This window comes from Chelonia mydas, chromosome 4 (assembly GCF_015237465.2).
Source record: "Chelonia mydas isolate rCheMyd1 chromosome 4, rCheMyd1.pri.v2, whole genome shotgun sequence".
Classification (NCBI taxonomy): domain Eukaryota; kingdom Metazoa; phylum Chordata; order Testudines; family Cheloniidae; genus Chelonia; species Chelonia mydas.
Window position 1 is genome coordinate 109,101,741 of NC_057852.1, and position 14,329 is coordinate 109,116,069.

The 14,329-nt window shown below is 41.4% G+C and overlaps 1 protein-coding gene across 10 annotated transcripts in view; it reads right to left on the reverse strand.

The window, feature by feature from the left end:
- SLIT2 (slit guidance ligand 2) overlaps positions 1-14,329 on the reverse strand; it is a 411,548-nt gene that overhangs the window by 169,549 nt on the left and 227,670 nt on the right. For all 10 annotated transcript variants that reach the window (XM_043544596.1, XM_043544595.1, XM_027832060.3 and 7 more), the window contains exon 5: positions 6,528-6,599. In XM_043544596.1, the coding sequence (XP_043400531.1) occupies positions 6,528-6,599 (72 nt within the window). The remainder of the gene's footprint in view (positions 1-6,527; positions 6,600-14,329) is intronic.

A 14,329-nucleotide genomic window follows, 5' to 3' on the forward strand; every position in this document is an offset into this window, starting at 1 on the left:
AAAAAATTTCCTATCAAAATGTGCCCCATGACCTGTTTGCTACTGACCTTTCTGGAGCTAGACAGTAGCCAATATACATTGTGGGTTTAATTCCTCAGTCACTCTCACTTGCTCTTCAGTTGCCTATGATGTAACATTGAGCATATAGCTGCATATATTTGTTGACTAATAACTCGAAAAAAAAGGCTCATTACTAGCTACATTACTATTAGGCAAGGGGGATTGGGGATTTTCTCCAGTGCTCCCCACTCCCATTCTCCATCCATTGTACTATAGTTTAATTAATTACCAAAATAATTGAAACCAGTGTGACTATATTGCATTATTTTGACAATTCAAATATGCAGAATTTAAAAATATTGTGTGCAGAATTGTTAATTTTTTGGCACAGAATTCCCCCAGGAGTATGCAGTGAAGACACTGACCTGGGATTCAGAAGGTCTAAGTTCAATTCTTACCTCTGACACAGAATTCCTGTGACATTTTGCATACACAGTCACTTAATCATTTTGTACCTCAGTTCCCCCCTTTGTAAAATGGGGATAATACTTTTCTTCTTCATCAGCTTTGTGAGGAAAATTCCATTAATATATGTAAGGTGCTCAGATACTACAGCAGGGGTGGGCAAACTTTTTGGCCTGAGGGTCACATCGGGGTTGCAAAACTATATGGAGGGCCGTGTAGGGAATGCTGTGTCTCCCCAAACAGCCTGGCGCCGACCCCCCTATCTGCCCCCTCCCACTTCCCGCCCCTTGACTGCCTCAGAACCCCACACCCATCCAACCCCCCCCACTCCTTGTCCCCTGACTGCCCACTCCCAGAACCCCACCCCCTATCCAACCACCCCTTCTCCCTGTCTCCTGACTGCCCCAGCCCCTATCCACACCCCCGCCCCCTGACAGGCCCCCTGGGACTCCCATGCCTATCCAACCCCTCCTTGGTCCCTGACTGCCCCGGACCCTATCCACACCCCCATCCCCAACAGGCCCGCTGGGACCTGCACACCTATCCAACACCCCCCCCCCACCCCGGTCCCTTTCCCCTGACGGCCCTGACCCCTATCCACACCCCCGGCCCCTAACAAGCCCCCTCGGGTCTCCCACGCCTATACAGTCCCCCTCTTTTCCCCATTCCCTGACCGCCCCCTCCCCCCCGAGAAACACCGCCCCATCCAACTGCCCTCTGCTCCCCCCTGCTCCCCGCCCCCTTACTCTACCAGAGCCAGCCACGTCGCCACACTGCCCAGCAGGAACAGCGGGCCAGAGCACTGGCGGTGCAGCGCATTGAGGCTGCGGGGGAGAGGGAACAGTGGCTAGGGTTCCAGGGACTAGCCTCCCCGGTTGGGAGCTCAGGGGCCAGGCACGACGGTCCCATGGGCTGGATGTGGCCCATGGGCTGTAGTTTGCCCACCTCTGTACTACAGTGATGATTGCCATATAAGAATCTAGACAACCCTGGATCTTATCTCAACCAAAAGGGCACAAGATGAATTAACAGCATTAAGAACTTTTGTATTCCCTCCTGAAAAAATACGTACGTTAAAGAGGGAAGATTCAGAGGTCAAAGTACACTGATGGTTCTCAAAACAGAAACCAAACTTTCTCTGTTTCCAACAGTTGGATCCAGATATGGTGGCTTGACAACATGGATCACCTAAACTGAAGCATAACATCAATGATTGTAGCTAAGAGCAACAATATTGATAAGGGTGTTCTTCACATGGGTGAAGGCAGTCCTCCTGAAGAGGAAAATTCAGCCTTTGAGAGAAAAGCAGCACACCGTCCCCTGCCATTTGAATTGCTGGCATACCAGGTACTGGGAGGCCTGTCTGGGAAAACCAGTATAGACTATGTCTAGTCACTCTTTGCCTTTCAGAGAACGTGGCCCAACACCACCACTGAAGAACAGGCCCAAGCAATCAGTGACTGATTTCTGATGCAAACAGAGCTGTCTTTGGCATCGGTCACCACTTGTGTCACGTTGAACAAATCAGAATGTAACAACCATTCCCTGGACTGAATCTTCTGTCTACTGAAATCATCAGTTGTTTAGGAGGGTTTCTCCAGATAAGGGAGATATACGTATTTAAATATTTTTTGGGGCCCAACATAGGACCTTTAATGGTTCCTTTCGTATGGGCTGACTCCGGGTGCACCTTGTTTGTTTAGTATGGAAGCAGTGGGTGCCATTAAAAAGTCAGCATTTACCAAGAGTTATCATCCAGTATTGTCCAAGATGACCACCATTTCCCCCTCTACTTAGGACAGGAGAGGTCAATCATAATTGTGGTAAATGTTAGTAAATACTGACATTTTAATAGTTTCCATTATAGCACCGCTGAATTGTCCCTGAGAACTTCATACATTTCAGAGTCCAACAAAACCTGTTCTGAGCCTCCAATACTGCTCTTTTTTCTAAGATGTTTATGTAAACACATATCTCTGACTTGGTCAGATTTAATGTCTGAGTTGGTGATGTAGGTGAACTAGCTATCCCAAGAGATTGACGTCTGTCAGAATACACTAGCAATTCCGGCTCTCAAGTCCTCTGAAAATGGTGATATCTTATGCATAATATTAAAAAAAGCTTGAGATTGTCCTGGTAAGGATGATTTTGTCCAAGTTCTATGGAAACTGAACGCCTTCTTTGTAGAAGGTGCAAGAGAGCTCTGGAGTGTACTCTACACAGCAGCTAACTCTGAGGCAAGAAACCAGAAAGACCCAAGAAAGATATTACTTGCACAAAGAAGAATGCTCCCATCTAGCTGAGCTGACCAAACTTTTGTTTTATTTTGCTCACTCTTGTGGAAGATTGGAAGGCCATTATTTGACTGCACTGAAATGCCTTGCCAGGCTGTTCTGTCTCTTGACTCCTCACTAAATAAAGTGCTAGTGCGTTTGATGAACATCAACTGTAGTTTAAGAATAAATTTTAGACATAATGTAGTTTGAATTAGCAAATTGCCCCAATATCAGATTCCTACTTCAACTTTATTCCTTATCTTTGCTACTATCACCACTATAATTTTGATGAAGATTCTTAACGTCATGGCCAGACCAAAGGTCAGAGTAATACATCGGACATGCTGAGATTAGAACAAACCTTAAGTATTGGTGACAATATTACTCAATGAGGCTATGCAAGTACTTTGGTGGTTGTATATTAGATAATCACCTGAATCGATGGATAGAAAATAGATTTTAACCACTCTATTTTGTAACAGCTTTTGTTTGCAAATTAGTTCAATCTTTCTAAACCGATTATTGGTCAGCTGTTTCCTGACTTCTTTTGGACAATCAAACAGAATACAGTGTTTGCTATCTATCTGATCTTGACAATTATTACTTATATGGATAGGAGATTGTGGTTTTAAACTCTGCCTCTCTTTCTCAAGTCTCCAAAGAGGCGTGGAGGGCATCCATTTTCTGGATACAAGATTTAATTTAATAAATGCTAGAACTTGTCTGTTATCACAAGTTACACAGAGACCACCCAACCCAATGATATACATTCCACTACGAGATGGCAAAGAGATACTGTCATTGTCTAGTCAGATGATGTATAGGTATTTCTGTGGAAAACTTTTTGATATTTCCTTTTGTTCTACTAGTGACAAAGATCTGAGAAAATATTCTTCTTTGGACTACAAGAAAAGGAAGCAATCTATGGTGGCCATTCTGAAATTCAGAATTTTGGTGCTACAAAGAGGCTTTGGACTTTTTGGTATTGTTAGGACCTTGCTGATAGCTTTGCATGGATTATCCCCAAAAGAGGAAAGGCTTTAAACATTGTTATTGGTGTGTACAGAGTGATTATAAGTGATTTGAATACCAGAACCTTAGGCAAACTGCTCTGCCGGCTACCACACTAGAATACATACCCTACACCTTTGTTAAATCCTAGAGGTAGTCCTGTCCTATGTCACGCAGGAAACTGGAGTCTAAATTACAATGTACTGGGATATTTCTGGCATTCTTAAATCTCATCCCCACATTAGAAAGTTTCCATTGATGCAGACTCATTACTATTCAAAGTTCTTTTTAGAGCCATAACAATTTTCTCATGCAAAGGATCATTCAGAGAAATATTGCCCTCTAGTGGTAGCAAAAATTTTCTTAGACTTGAAATAATAATGGCCCCAAAATGCCAAAAATTAAAACTCAAAACACAAACCAACACACCTTGAGCAACATTTATATAAGGGGGTAGGGCTTGCCTCAGATTTAATCTCAGATTTTAATGCAGAGTGAAACTTCAACATGAATATTTTTAAATATAAAAACATGAGTCAAGAATCATAATCAATAGGCCCAATTCTCTGCTTTAAACTTTCTAGTAACTTTAAAAGACTATGATAGAGCTCACATTCAGCTGAATAAAAGAAGCTTGAGGAGTACAGAAATTAGTTTACAAAATTCATTTGCCTCCCTAGAATAAACAGCCACCTCTCTCCTATGTGTCATCGAGAGAGGTGGCTGTTTATTCTAGCCACAGTCTCACTGTGAGGTGATGGAAAATCACCAGTATCACCTTTTTATAAACAGAAATACAATTATATGTCTTTCTGAATATGTTTCATGCCATTAAGTCATTGCAGTATCATAATATTCTCACTAGATGATGCTCTCCTACACACCTAAGCACAATGAAGAATACAGGAGATGACAGGCCACTATAGAGGCTACAGGAGCTTGATGCTCTTAAAGAAAAAGGGTCTACAGAGATTGCCAAAGTGAGATAAGGAGGATGGTGCACAAAAAAGGATTGTGCAGACCCTGGAGTAGGATGACTGTTAGGGTCAGGGAGGCAGAGATATTTGAAAAAAGAAAAGGAGTACTTGTGGCACCTTAGAGACTAACCAATTTATTTGAGCATAAGCTTTCCTGAGCTACAGCTCACTTCATCGGATGCATACTGTGGAAAGTGTAGAAGATCTTTTTATACACACAAAGCATGAAAAAATACCTCCCCCCACCCCACTCTCCTGCTGGTAATAGCTTATCTAAAATGATCACTCTCCTTACAATGTGTATTATAATCAAGTTGGGCCATTTCCAGCACAAATCCAGGTTTTCTCCATCTAAAGTGATCACTCTCCTTACAATGTGTATGATAATCAAGTTGGGCCATTTCCAGCACAAATCCAATCTAATCTCTGTAAATAGACTCAAAGAACATTCCTGTACCCTTTTCTGAAGCTGAAGCTCTAGACATGAAATCACGCAAGAATTGTTTAATCCAACAGGCCCACTTAATTTGCTAGCCTGATACCAGATGCAGAAAGCTTTAGATTAGCATACAAACTTGTTTCCCTTCCTGGTCTCAGGATGTCCCATTACAAGCTACGCAGTGTTCCACCATTATTTGCTTTGCTTTTTAGCCTCCCTCCTCCCACATTTAATTTGAGCAACATTTCTTTTCAGAAACTGCTTGTTACAGGCAGAACAACAAATGAAGAAAATTGTATCCAGAGGGGAATCCACAAGAGGGCTTTGAAAAGTCCTGTTTTACTATTGCTGTCTTTAATAGAATGAAAGGCAATTTATTCACTCACAACTGGCGAATGGTAAGTGCAGAAGTCACCAATTTGTTGTCTTAGACCTGACAAAATTCCACATTTAGGAGCCATGAAAAATTGCACGAGTTATGGGGCTACCATGTCTCAAGAAAGATGGTCACCAATCCCGTACAAAGGACTTGCTTTACCATGAAAGAAAAACTGTGTGAGAGAAGTAGTCAGATAAAAAGTAGATATGTATTCTAGTGGATTGGTTAATACAATTATTTCAATCTTTCTCTTTAACAAGATTAAATAAAAGGCAGCCTTCTAGACCCTAAGCAGAACGAATTTTCACAAGAAATAGTTATAGTCAGAAAAGACAGCTCATATTTTCATTTTCCATTAAAACACTGAGGCCTGGTCTACACTGGGCAGGGGGGGCAGGAGGGGGGAAATCGATCTAAGTTGTGCAACTTCAGCTACGTGAATAAAGTAGCTGAAGTCAACATACTTAGACCTACTCACTGAGGTGTCTTCACTATGGTGAGTCGACTGCTGCCGCTCCCCCGTTGACTCTGCCTGTGCCTCTCGCGGTGCTGGAGTACAGGAGTCGACGGGAGAGCGCTTGGGGGTGGATTTATCGCGTCTAGACTAGACCAGATAAATCAACCCCCGCTCGATCCATCGCTGCCCACCGATTCGGCGGGTAGTATAGACATAGCCTGAAAAAGGCCTGAAGACCAGATATTAAACCCAGGTTACCATAAGAAAATAAATATATTGTTTTGACAGCTTTAATTTCTTTTTAACCATTTGGATTTGGTGAAAAGAAATTCTAAGATGTTCAAATGTATTAAATACTTTTGCTAAAACAACAATAAAGCTCTTGATTTTCAGGAAGAGACTCTCTCAACAGTTGCTACAAAAGGTGTTTAAAGAGAAAAACATCTGATAAAACAATGTGATAAGACAATGTGCAAGTAAAATATAACCATCAAAATACAAAAGTCAATAGGAAACTACTTACAGATTTTTAATATCTACGGCCCCACGGAAAGCCTTCCTTGGAACTGCTTGAATTTGATTTTCACTGAGATCACTGCAAAAAAAAAGATGAAAGGAAACTTAAAAGTTGTTGTACATATTTTATCTGTACAAAAGAATTTTTGTAAAGGAATACCATGTAAGAAAATGATTTCAAAATGAATCCCAACCACTGTAATTCAGTCTACGCTCTTTATGAAATATATTTTATTATAGCAACTGACTTGTAATTAACTACAAAGAAGAAATCACATTTCTCATATTACTTGAGCTGCATAGCAATAAAAAGGTCCTCCATATAATATGTGACAAAAAAACACCATTTTTAACAGATGTGGTCAAACTGATTTTGCTTAATTTTGAATGCACTTAAACACTGAGTTCAAACGTTTGACTCAGAATTATGTTACATTCCACTGAAAGAAGACTGAAAAAGAGAAGAGCATGGACAGAGAGGAAAACAACCTGCTGAACACAGGAGTTGCCACATTGAATCAGACTTTCACTCTACCTAGACCAGTATACTGTGCAGATAGTGGCCAGTACCAGATGCTTCAGAAGAAGGTGTAGACAGTAGGCAGATGCCCTCACAACTTATCCTGATCTGTAATAATTGGAGATTGGCTTAAACCCTGAAGAATAAGGTTTAATATCCCTTCAAAAAATTTGTTCGCATTTACTGTATCCATTATCTATTTAAAGAGCCAACCCCTTTTGGAACTTGCAAAACTCTGCCTGAACAACTTCCTGCTGAAATGAGTTCTAGAAAACCAGAGTAAAACTGAAGCAGCGAGCAGAGAGAAAAAGACTGGATAAACAGCAGAGAGGGGGAAGAAAAATTCTAGTGGAGCTTTTGGAAGCTGTTCTTTCCTTAATATAAATTGTACACCAGCTCAGGCTTCCCATCAATAGAAAACAGAGTTGAGGAACTCGAACTAGTTTTGTGAACCCCCAAAACAGCACGAGGAATTCACAAAACCTCACACTTCTTAAGGTTTGTCCATCTCCAGATTTTAAACTACTACAAAGTTTATATTCATATAACTTGCCCTGAAAGACAATCCTATATGTATATATCGCAAGTCCTTATCCAATTCGTTATCAATTTAAGGAAAGGAAGGAAAAAAGCTATATTTATTTGCTAAATCTGCTGTCCTTGGCGCATCTATTATCAAAGCATATCTAAAAGTAGGCCCTGCTAACTATTACTAAGAGTGTGTGAAAAGAGAGAACCTGTGAGCTGTGATTTAATTTTCAAGTCACTTATGTAATTTTGAAAATGGAATATGACTGCATTGGTCTGGTGATAAATTCAATGACAAATTCAATTCATTCAAGGAATGAAATAGTGATCTTCAGCTGTAGTTACGATAACTTGATGTTACAGCCTTCTCTAAGAAATTATATTATAATCATAAACAGAGCATATCTATATTTACATTTCTCTTTAGTTGACGAATTTTATATGAATACAATCTTCACTTCTCCAACATATAAGAAGGGAAGTTAGCAATAACAATTCTTGTCATGCTAAAGTGACAGGATATAATCTATCTCCATGTAATTGCAAGAAACCATGGCCACATACACATATAGAAAAGGAGTACTTGTGGCACCTTAGAGACTAACCAATTTATTTGAGCATAAGCTTTCGTGAGCTACAGCTCACTTCATCGGATGCATAAAAGTGGAAAATGCAGTGAGGATGTTTTTATACACACAGACCATGAAAAAATGGGTGTTTATCACTTCAAAAGGTTTTCTCCCCCCACCCCACTCTCCTGCTGGTAATAGCTTATCTAAAGTGATCACTCTCCTTACAATGTGTATGATAATCAAGGTGGGCCATTTCCAGCACAAATCCAGGTTTTCTCTCCCCCAACCAACATTTCACACAAAGATGGACTACAAGCCGTCAGGAACACTATCCCCGATAATGTCGGGCAAACCTGGTACATGTACATTGAGCAAACTGGACAGTCTCTACGTAAAATAATAAATGGACACAAATCAGATGTCAAGAATTATAACATTCATAAACCAGTTGGAGAACACTTCAATCTCTCTGGTCACGCGATTACAGACATGAAAGTTGCGATATTACAACAGAAAAACTTCAAAACCAGAGTCCAGCGAGAGACTGCTGAATTGGAATTCATTTGCAAATTGGATACAATTAAGTTAGGCTTGAATAGAGACTGGGAGTGGCTAAGTCATTATGCAAGGTAACCTATTTCCCCTAGTTTTTTCCAAACCCCCCCCCCCCCCGTTCCTCAGACGTTCTTTATAAACCCCGGATTTGTGCTGGAAATGGCCCACCTTGATTATCATACACATTGTAAGGAGAGTGATCACTTTAGATAAGCTATTACCAGCAGGAGAGTGGGATGGGGAGAGAAAACCTTTTGAAGTGATAAACACCCATTTTTTCATGGTCTGTGTGTATAAAAACATCCTCACTGCATTTTCCTCACTTTTATGCATCCGATGAAGTGAGCTGTAGCTCACGAAAGCTTATGCTCAAATAAATTGGTTAGTCTCTAAGGTGCCACAAATACTCCTTTTCTTTTTGCAAATACAGACTAACACGGCTGCTACTATGAAACCTGTCATTATACACATATAGACACCAGTTGCTGATTCTGGGTATTACAGTTAAAATATACACATGAATTGACAAAGTTGAAGATGTGTATTACAAATTTGAAATTAAAAATTCACACAAACAATTAATGGCCAAAATCGGTCTCTTGTTAACTGAGACGGGAGTCTCCACACACCTCCAGGCACCTACAAATGTCTGGTCAGGCAGATCACTCCACCAGCAATATACTCAGCAATTCTGCTTTTCTGTGAGAGGGAGAATTGAGAACACAGAATTTTTTTCTGCTGGGCCCACACATCAAAGATATCAAATTTCATGTACTGAGGCTGTGTACCCTAAAGTACCCTGCTGAATATGCTAAATTTGAAGCTTAAGGTGCTGGGTTGCAAAGGCTGCCAAGCCTGCTGATCTGGGCTCTTTCTAATGCCATCCTTATATGTGGTAGGAATAGTTAGGTGGGTAGAACACATTTTCAAGAGGTTCATAAAAATCAATTAGATGATAGGAATGTTCTTAGAATTATATTAGTAACAATACTTATATGTTTTGGGGCTCTTTTTTAAGAATGAAGTTTCAAATCTACTGTCAGAAAATTATCTTATTTTCAACAAAGCAACAAGTGAATATACTGGGAAAGTTTTCAGTATTTATGTAATGTTTCAAGTTTACGTCTTCTCACATTAAACAACTTCTCTCATCATTGGGATAACCTAACAAAAATAACTACAAAGGCTTAACACAAGTGATTATTTTTTAATTCCTTCAAATACATTGCTGTAAAATCAGTTGCCTTAAATGGAGGTACTCCTGATGTACACTGAAAAACGTTGGAGGAAATTCAGGCTCAATGTACAGAAAAACAGACAACAACTTTTTAAAAGGCTAATTTTAACTAAGCTTATTCAGAACTGAAAAAGAACTGCAAATTATAAGCTAAAAGTTTTGAATTCGAATATATTTATGTCTATTAAAACTGATATACATCACACTACATTAACCAATCATCCTATCATTTCTTTCTAGGACTTTCAATACAGTCTATGGATGGTAACCAGGGGATACAGAAGGCAGACTGCACAATATTTATGCTACAACCATTTTTGGTTGCTTTTGTAAGTAGCATCTACATTCTAAATAAAGAAAGCCAGTCTCCATCACCTATTGGTCAACTTCTCCCACTGGCATCTTTGTGCTTTCTTCTATGCCATCCCTTACGTACGGAATGTCCTTCCTGAACTAACCCATAGTGTCACCACCCTGTGCTACTTCAAATCCCTCTTCCAGACCAATTTCTGCTGTGATGCCTACAGTATTTTCCCAAATAGAAACAACTAGGTGGTTGGCAGGGACTTCCAGTATTTATTTCATTTGTGTGTTACACATATCATAGAATCATAGAATACCAGGGTTGGAAGGGACCTCAGGAGGTCATCTAGTACAACCCCCTGTTCAAAGCAGGACCAATCTCCAACTAAATCATCCCAGCCAGAGCTTTATCAAGCCTGACCTTAAAAACCTCAAAGGAAGGAGATTCCACCACCTCGCTAGGTAACGTGTTCCAGTGCTTCACCACCCTCCTAGTGAAATTTTTTTTCCTAACATGCAAACTAAACCTCCCCCACTGCAACTTGAGATCATTACTCCTTGTTCTGTCTATCTTATAGTTAACAAAACAAAACCCCTTATTCGAAACTGTCTAGCTGTGAGAATAACTGGCATGTGTAAAGAAATCTTCTTATTGTTCCCTTTTCATCCCTTTTCTGCTTATTTTCACTGTTTGTTACACCCATTGTTGCATTTATACTGCAGGCTCTTTGGGGCAAGGCTTGTCCTTTTATTCTGTACAGTAACTCATCACTTAACGCTGTAGTTATGTTCCTGAAAAATGCAACTTTAAGTGAAACGATGTTAAGCGAATCCAATTTCCCCATAAGAATTAATGTAAATGCGGGGGGGTTAGGTTCCAGGGAAATTTTTTTCACCAGACAAAAGACTATATTAGATACACACACACACACACACAGTATCAGTTTTAAACAAACAATTTAATACTGGTTTCAGAGTAGCAGCCGTGTTAGTCTGTATTCGCAAAAAGAAAAGGAGTACTCGTGGCAGCTTAGAGACTAACAAATTTATTTGAGCATAAGCATGCGATGAAGTGAGCTGTAGCTCACGAAAGCTTATGCTCAAATAAATTTGTTAGTCTCTAAGGTCCCACAAGCACTCCTTTTCTTTTTAATTTAATACTGGTACACAGTGATGATGATTGTGAAGCTTGGTTGAGGTGGTGAAGTCAGAGGGTGAGATACTTCCCACGGAATGCCTTACTGCTAAATGATGAACTAGCAATTGGCTGAGCCCTCAAGGGTTAACTCATTCTTGTTAATGTAGCCTCACACTCTACAAGGCAGCACGAATGGAGGGAGGGGAGACAGCATGGGAGACAGAGACACACACCGTGTATGTGAGAGAGAGAGATGTGCATTGCCCCTTTAAGTACACTGACCCAACTCTTAAGTACACTGCCTTTTTAAGTAGATCAGCAAGCTGAGACCGCAGCTGCTGCCAGGAAGAGCCCTCCGTCCTGAGCCCTGTCGTGTGTCCCCCCCTGCTCTATGGAAGATGGGGTAAGCGGAGTGCAGGAGCAGAGGGGAGGGAGACATCCTGACATTAGCCCCCTTCTTCCCCCCCCACTCCCACCCTCCACACACGGCAAGCAGGAGGTTCCAAGGCAGAGGGCAGGAGCAGCACATGCCAATGGGGGAGGGATAGCTGAACTGCAGGCAATTGATAGCCTGCTGGGTGGCTGCTGCACAGGGAACTTAGGGGAGTGGGGAGCTGCTGGTCCACCCTGGTTCCAAGCACCCACCAGCTAGCTGCAACGGGCTGCTCTTCCTGCAAGCAGTGGACAAAGCAGGCAGCTGCCAAACGGCATTATAAGGGAGCATTGCGCAACTTTAAATGAGCATGTTCCCTAATTGATCAGCAACGTAACACTGAAACAACGTTAACCGGGATGACTTTAAGTGAGGAATTACTCTATTTGTATGTCACCTAGCACAATGGGTTCCTTAATCCAGCAATCAGAAGGAATTCTGGGTGGGGCCAATGGGACTCTACTGCTCCTCTCATGTGGGTTTACATTACACACTGGTTGCCATTTAAAAGCTAGTATGTACTTACCACATAGGAGCACAAGAAGTAACTGTTCAGACCTTCAGGCCAGGTGTACACTACTGATCTATATCGGTATAACTATGTTGCTCAGAGGTGTGAAAAATCCACACCCTGAGCAACGTATTTATACTGACCTAATCCTTTGCGTAGACAGTGCTCATCAACACAGCTATTGCCTCTCCGGGAGGTGAATTAACTATGCTGTGGAAGAAGCTCTCCCACTGGCATAGGAGCATCTCTGCTAAAAAGCTATAGCAGTGCAGCTGACAAGCCCTTACTTATGGCAGAATAGGAATTAATTGGGGTAACTTTGGTTGACTTTTTAATGTAGACCTCTCCACTTCATATGGGTCTTTACTATCGTTGCTGTGATTGTTTACTACACAGTAGGCTGCAATCAGCGATGGTTGGGGTATACTGTTGATTACAAAAGAAACAGGGGTGTTCTGTGTCCTTGGCCAGTATTTTCCATTCCTGTACTGTTGTACAGCATGCAGTCCTTGTTACAACGAGGCAGCATTTTAGTCATTCTGTATGTACTTTACATAGTTTGTGAAGCCTCTTGGGATCCTTTAGAATGAAAGGGGCTTGTGAAGAGTGTACAAACCCTGCACTGGAAAGGAAGGGGTTAAACAGCTGCTTAAAAGGGGAAGCAGAGTGGCTCACTGGCAGACAGACAGACACTGGAAGTGAGCTGACCTCCACGCTGAGCTCCTGAGAGTGTCAGAAGTGGTCTTGCTGCCGCAGGCCTGGCCAAGCCTACAAAGCAGGCACCTGTGACTCTCTGAAGATCAGAGATTTTATCTTTATGTTTTTGTTCTTTACTTTACCTTGTGGGAAGAGAGGGGACTGGTAGGAAGTGATCTAGAGAGGCTGCCCCATAGCACCTGCGGGTGCAGGATTTAGCTGCCTACCTCTGGATCCCAGTGGAGAGGGTGGGCCCAGGCTCCCCTATCAACCCCTAAAGAGAAAGAATGCTACACTGGCTTACCTTGATGCAGGGAACCTAGTTGGGGGGAGAAGACTCTGAAGACATGATAGGAGATCCTGACCCAGGGGAGGAGCCCTGAGGCCTCCTGGTTAATCCTGAAGACTCCCCCAGTTATTATACATACCCCTTTATACATACCCCAAACAGGACAGACTTGAATACGTGACCTGGCCGGATGGCAGAATCACTGGAAGAACTGACCACCACAGTGCAGAGCAGTAGTAGGAAAGAGGGGTACCCAGGAGGAAGACAGCCTGCCACACCCCTACCTGACAAGTAGGTGGTGCCAGTGGTGAACATCCCCCTTCACAGGGCTCCATAAGGGTACAATAATACCATAAACTAGTAAAACAAGTGGACATCATGGGTTCAGAAGTATAAACCTGAACTTAAGAGAGAGGGGGCATTTACCTGTTCCAGAAATGAGGATATCAATCTGGGCATTTTACAATAAAGGGACACTCCCACTGAAACAAATTATTCTGCAGCAATATTACAGCCCTATAGTTTACACAAAAGACAGTGTATCTATGAAACAGTATTAACAATTCAAGGATGAATGATACAAGTGGAGAAATTAACAAATAATTGTATACAATTGGAATGAAAATAACACAGTAAATTGCAGTAAACTCTTTGCCACAGGGTGTAATGAAACAATATTCAAACCCTATGATAAGTTCAGATGATGTGTAGCAAATCCTATTTGCCCCATGAGCCTCTTCCAGATAATTTTTTCACAGTTCTGTTTAGCAATTTGTAGAGAGGGGATATAATCCACATTATTAGGCCAGTTTCTGAGTTCCATAAGAAGGCTTTGCCCCTTTATAATATGTACTCAAGTAACTGCAACTTTGCGGGTTTAATCTATCACACGCACTTGGCTTCCACAGCTCCTCCAATAACACTGTGTTTGATGTACCCCTTCTTAAGGTATTAGCAAACAACTGTTTCATCTATATTCCAAGAGCCAGTGTAACAACATGTAACTTTAGCACTTCTTTAGTGGGGG